Here is a 6423-nt window from a genome sequence, read left to right as displayed (position 1 = left end):
GCATTTCCCTCTTCTCCTCTGTAGATTAAAGAGCTTGAACCCCAGTAAAGATTTTATTTGTAGGATCATTCTGGTGACCTCTTTTCTATACAAAACTAAACACTCCCTTTTTTTGTTTCCTGTTTCAAACTGATTATTTTCTGTAGGAGGGTTTTACATTTATCTAAGGGCAGATTAGTTTCTTTTACAGCCATAGTAGAAGGACCTATACAAAGCCAATCAGAAATACAGAAGTTACCTTTGCTGACTTACTGCTTTCACAGCTCTAAAAGATACTACCCTGGGGATGTAATTTTCTTGCTCCAAGATTTTAAATCCAGAATTATTTGTTGAATTTATGTTCTCTTGCAGTTCCTTCAGAATGCTACAGCTTCCTTTCCATCATAGTGTTCTCAGCTTGTGGAGTCATAAACCTCAGTGGAACTTTGGGTGAGATTTTCTTGTTCATTGCTAAAATATTTATTTATTCTGGAAAGTTCTGTTAACCTTTTTCCTTTTGGTTACATATTTTATTCTAAAAAAAATGTTAAAGAAGACTAGTGGAGGAAAAGTTTATGTAGATCAAAGAAAGAAGAGCTTTGGCTAGTATTTATGTTTTAGCCTATAATTAACATTGAGGTTTTCTCTAAAGGAGTTAGTGTAAAAATAAAATATAAAGAGAGAGAATGGAGTGAAAGAAAAATCTATAATAAAGTTAATGGAATTGGTCCTTTTTGCAAAATGTCAATGTACATAGCTTTATATACTTCTGATGAGTTTTACAATCTTTGAAATATAATAGAACACAATAGAAAATTATAACTTTCATTCAAGCAGTAAGACCTCTAGAAAGTGGAATTTGTATGACTCTCTATTGGGTTTGTGTGATGAGGTTTTGGTAGCAGGGGCGGCCTCTTGAGAAGCTGCCAGAAGCTTCCTCTAGAGCCAATGTCAGTGGAAGGGACCCACACATGGGTGTTCAAGAAAAGCTGCAGCTTGTGGGAAGGACTGTATTGGAGAAGTTCATGGAGGCTGTCTCCCATGGGAGGAATCCACACTGGAGGAGGGGAAGAGTTTGAGTCTTCCCCCTGATGAGGAAGGGGCAGCAGAGACAACGTGGAATGAACTGTCTGCAACCCCTGTTCCCTGTCCCACTGCATTCCTGGTGTGGAGGAGATAATTAGGCAGAAGGTTAAACTCAGGAAGAAGGGAGGGATGAGGTGCAAGTGTTTTTAAGATTTAGCTGTATTTTCTCATTACCCTACTGTGATTTAATTGGTAATAATTTAATCTAATTTCCCCAAGTTGAGGTTTTGCCTGTCATGTTAACAGGTGAGTGATCTCTCCCTGTTCTTACTTCAACATACAAGCCTTTTGTAATACTACTTCTGCCCTGGCCGGTTGAGGAAGGAAGTGAAAGAGCAGCTCTTGTGGTCATGTGGTGTCCAGCCAGGATCAGCCCACCACAAGAGTAAATTAAATTAGGATGTTTATAATAATATCTTTTGTGATGCCGTTGAAAATTAAAGGACACAGAGAGGTTAATCATTTATCTGAAATAAAAATGTTGATAGTAGTCTGGCCCTGGAAATCATCTGGTGATAGAGCTTGCAGATAGTCAGGGAATGAAAGGAGCAGGTCATAGGGCTGATTTTATTTGATGAATTCCTGACAGCAGCCTGAGCAGGCTTGCTTTCAGACTGCTAGAAGTCCAAACTGAGGGCATAGATCAGATTTTGTTGTCTTACAGTTAATTTCTTTGTTGGTGAAGTATTATCCAGCAAAAGGTAAACTTTTTATTCCACGCAAAACATGACGTACTTGTGTAAATTCATAAAAAACATTGCTTTCTCCCTTTATTTTTGATTGACATTGATACTAAACAGAATTTGCATAAATACTGTGGGCAGAGTTTGGGCTACCATAAGCTGCTTGTGTTAGCAGCACAAGCTTGTCATCGTGTGCAGAAATGGAGGAGGGAGACTGCCCTCTGAAGATGCCTTTACCCCTTTTCTAATGATAAACATGAAAACAGACAGAAGGGACTATTGCAGTCATCCAAAAGGAATGGGGTGAAGCCCACTTTATGTTTCTGTAGTGATTATTTTTGAAACGGGCATTGAATCCTTCTGGTTTCCGGCTTCATCAAATGCCAGTGTGCTCTGAGAGTGTTTAATTTAATGTCTAAGACAGCGGGGAGAAGTTAGCACTGAAAAGGTGAGGAACTCTCAACTCTTTTGCATTTTATTTGTTAAGAATATGTACCTACAAATATATGTAACAGTGCAATACTGGGAGTAATAGGGCAACAAGACAGTGCTTGGAACTAAAAGGAAATGTTGGATTGTGTCAGTACCTATAGGAGGGCTGGAGAGGGACTTTCTACAAGGTCATGGCAATGGTCTTAAGCTGAAGGATAAGAAATTCACACTAGATATTAGGAAGGAATTCTTTACTGTGAGGCTGTTGAGGCCCTGGTACAGGTTGCCTATGGACGTTGTGGATGGCCTATCCCTGGAAGTGTTGAAGGCCAGGTTGGATGGGGCTCTGAGCAGTGTGGTCTGCTGGAAAATGTTGCTGCTAGAGCAGGGGTGTCAGAACTAGAAGATCTTTACAGGCCCTTCCAGGCCAAACCATTCTATGACTATAATGACAAGGGAGGGAGTTCAGCAGGGTGTGTAAGGATTTGATTTACAAGGAAAAAGAGAGCACACATGGTTAAATTATATGGGATACCAAGATGAATTAACAAAAACATGCCCAGACCAGTGGAAGCAGGAAAGCTTACTGCCAGGGGAAGAGTTGTAGTGACCAAAAAAGTGATGGTTTCCTGCACCTGAATATGAGTCAGCCCCTAAATGAAACAAATGGAAGAATTCTTTCATCCTTTGGACAAGTTATTTCATAATAACAGGTTAGGATATTTTGAATGTTTTTCCTGAGGTGTCTGATGTGGACGACTGACATGGAACTAAGAATTCTGTATTATGTGCAATAACTTGGATAAATAGGCTTTCAGTGCTTACCAAGCAGGCAAATAGGCAATATACTGATACTATTGAAGCTATTTAGAAATGTTATTAAAGTTTCTACCTGTAGGCAATTTCAAAACAAAATAAAGAAGTTAGTTCAAAAATTACGAGGTTTAAATAAAAATACTTTTTTGATTTATTCATTCTTAATCAGTAAAGCTTGTTTTCAAACACAAAAGTTTTCCAGCCTTGGTTATGGTAGAAAAAAAGCATGGTGAGTTGAGAGTATGGCACAGTATCAGCAGGACTACAGGAGCAGGGCCTATGAGAGATAGGCCAACTATTACGAGACCCCTGTATCTGGTGCTTAAGTGAATTGTGTCTACCTGAAGTGTAAATATATATTAGGAATACTATTCTCAATAAGGAAAGCTGAGCAATCATTAGGTTACCACTGGTTTCAGAGAGTTTTACATTGTGTATTTACATTACTTTCTTCTTTTTCAGATGGAAATACTGACATGAACTTAAGAACTTTGATACTTTCAAACCTTGAATATTGATTGTTAAATGACCAGTTCAAAATACTGCCTGAACAAGATGAAATGCCTTGAAGACCTTTGGTTCTGCTTTCATTTTTCTTGAAGCAATGGTTTTCTCTGCAATGTTGACGCTGGCCCACTCTGGGACCTCAAATGCTACTTTCATTGTTTATGAAAATGCCTATACGAATTTTACCACTCCCCAGTTCTTGCTTCATAGTGGCACAACACAGCCATTGAGATATAGTTCAGGTGCTGTGCTCACCACTGAGAGAAGTACTTACCTAGTAAACACCACAGCTACCCTGCCGTCGCAAGAAGTTTTCAGGAGCCTGAGTTTGCCACTCCAGATCATTCTTTCTGCTGCTATGATATTTATCCTGTTGGTTTCTTTCCTTGGAAACTTCGTTGTCTGCCTGATGGTCTACCAGAAGGCAGCTATGAGATCTGCAATTAATATCCTCTTAGCAAGCCTGGCTTTTGCAGACCTGCTGCTGGCAGTGCTGAACATGCCATTTGCTCTGATAACAATCATTACCACTCAGTGGATTTTTGGGGATATATTTTGCAGAGTTTCTGCTATGTTCTTCTGGCTTTTTGTCGTAGAGGGGGTAGCCATTCTTCTTATTATTAGTATTGACCGATTTCTTATCATAGTTCAGAGGCAAGATAAACTGAACCCCTACCGTGCAAAGATTCTTATTGTAATTTCCTGGGCAGCATCCTTTGTTGTTGCTTTTCCGTTATCAGTAGGGAATCCTAATCTGCAGATACCCTCAAGAGCACCTCAGTGTGTTTTTGGCTACTCTACAAGCCCAGGTTACCGAGCCTACGTGATAGTTATCTTGCTAATTGCTTTTTTTATTCCATTCCTGGTAATGCTGTATTCTTTTATGGGCATACTCAACACTGTCCGCCACAACGCAGTTCGTATCCATAGCCACCCTGATAGCATATGTCTCAGCCAGGCCAGCAAACTTGGTCTCATGAGCTTACAGAGACCTTTTCAGATGAATATTGATATGAGCTTTAAAACTCGTGCCTTCACAACCATCTTGATTTTGTTCCTTGTCTTCATAGTCTGTTGGGCACCATTCACCACTTACAGCCTTATTGCCACGTTCAACAGCCACTTCTACTACAAGCACAACTTTTTTGAGATAAGCACTTGGCTCCTTTGGCTCTGCTACCTCAAGTCTGCACTGAACCCACTGATTTACTACTGGAGGATTAAGAAGTTTCATGATGCATGCTTAGACTTGATGCCCAGATTCTTCAAGTTCTTGCCACAGCTCCCTGGCCATACAAGGCGGCGCATCCGGCCCAGTGCCATCTACGTGTGTGGGGAGCATCGGTCGGTAGTTTGAAACTGCAGTTGTTTGACAATGATTGTTGTTTGCTGGGGTAATTTGTTTTTAGGCTTTAGGTTGAATTTTGTTTGGTTTCATATGGCTTTTTCAGTGTGGCCATATCTTACAACTTGATTAAATTTTCAGTACTTTGTGCAATTTTGGGAAGATAGAGTGAGGGAACGTGATTGGCTATAGTTGGGTTTACTACCAGAATACAATGTAAGCAGAATAACAAATGTTACCTCTAGGATTCCATTGAGATCCATTCTTTTAATGAAAACTATATTTGGAACATCTTGTCAGGTTTATGCTTACTAGGCCTGCAGTTTTACTAATTGTAGGAACTTTTTTTATGCTGCTAAGATATGGTGTATTTAGTTGGTGTAATTTTCTTGAAAACTGTTGCTGCTGTCTGCCAGTATATTAGAGCCAAAAAGTCTCATTAGATTATTTCTATCTAATTTAACGATATTTCAGAAGTTTTCATGGTAACATTAAAAATCTTGGTTTTTAATATTTCCATTAATATCTTTGTGCACTTTACAAAATTTACTGTATAGTTTGTTCATTTGAATATTTTATTCTGTATTGAAGGTATATTATTATTGCTTATTATTATTTGTTGGTGAATTTCAATGAAAGACCCATGTAAGCTCTAGGAGGATGATTTATGTTGGTATAGCTAATGTACAGTCATAGATTTTCTGGTTTTCTAACAATTGATCAAAATTACCTGCTCAGTTATCAGGAGAGTTAGAAGGAGAAAACAGAGGAATGAAAGAGAAAGCAAGAAAAATACCATGACCTGAGATTTAGTCTCACACATGGTTTAGAAGGATAGTGTTCATGTTAAAATTGTTACAGGGCAAAGGGTGACTGTAGTTGTTACTTGAGGCTATTACAAGTTGTCCAAACCTCATGATATGCCTGAAAACCTATCTGAAATAGTGATTTTTGGGGCTGAAATTTATACTGTGTTGGTGTAATGTTGTTTCTGCTTGGAGCTCATATAAGGCTAGGTGTGCTCTACACTGCTGAAATCATGCTGTCAGGCATTTGTTGGGATAGGATTAGAAATAGTAGGGTAAGCCAGCAGAAAGATACCAAATGAACCACAGTTGAGGCTAGGATTTAGTCTGCATAGTAATTGCAGGGAGAAAAAGAATTCTTGATGTGTTTTGCAATTTAAGTATTGGATCAAAACTATAAACAGTCGCAGAATCATAAAATGGCTTGGTTTGGAAGGAACCATAAATATCATCCTGCTGCAATCCCCCTACCATGGGCAGGGATGCCTTCCACTAGACCAGGCTACTCAGAGCCCCACTCAATTTGGCCTTGAACTCTTCCAGGGATGGAACATCACAGCTTCTTTGGGAAACCTGTTCCAGTGCTTCACCACCCTCACATGGAAGAATTTCTTCCTGTATCTTTTCTAAATCTACTCTCTTTCAGCCATTACCCCTTATAACAGTCAGCCAGCAGAGTTTGCTGGGGTTGTAAGTTAAATTCCCTTTTTCCCTCTGATACTACTTCACATTGATTTTTTCATTACCTCTTTGTCTCTGTAGTGGCTGC

General features: G+C 39.2%; 1 protein-coding gene across 1 annotated transcript; it reads left to right on the top strand.

The window, feature by feature from the left end:
• Positions 1 to 358: 358 nt before the first annotated feature.
• On the top strand, positions 359 to 4860 carry GPR63 (G protein-coupled receptor 63; the record flags this gene model as incomplete). The annotated part of the gene is made up of 2 exons (XM_084203302.1): positions 359 to 429; positions 3459 to 4860. The coding sequence occupies exon 2, from the start codon at positions 3601 to 3603 to the stop codon at positions 4858 to 4860; it is 1260 nt and encodes a 419-aa protein (XP_084059428.1). The 5' UTR covers positions 359 to 429; positions 3459 to 3600.
• Between the last annotated feature and the right edge of the window lie 1563 nt (positions 4861 to 6423).

Source organism: Fringilla coelebs (assembly GCF_963513975.1).
Source record: "Fringilla coelebs genome assembly, chromosome: 3".
Classification (NCBI taxonomy): domain Eukaryota; kingdom Metazoa; phylum Chordata; class Aves; order Passeriformes; family Fringillidae; genus Fringilla; species Fringilla coelebs.
The sequence above is the reverse complement of the archived record's forward strand: the minus strand, read 5'-3'. Positions and strand labels throughout refer to the sequence as shown.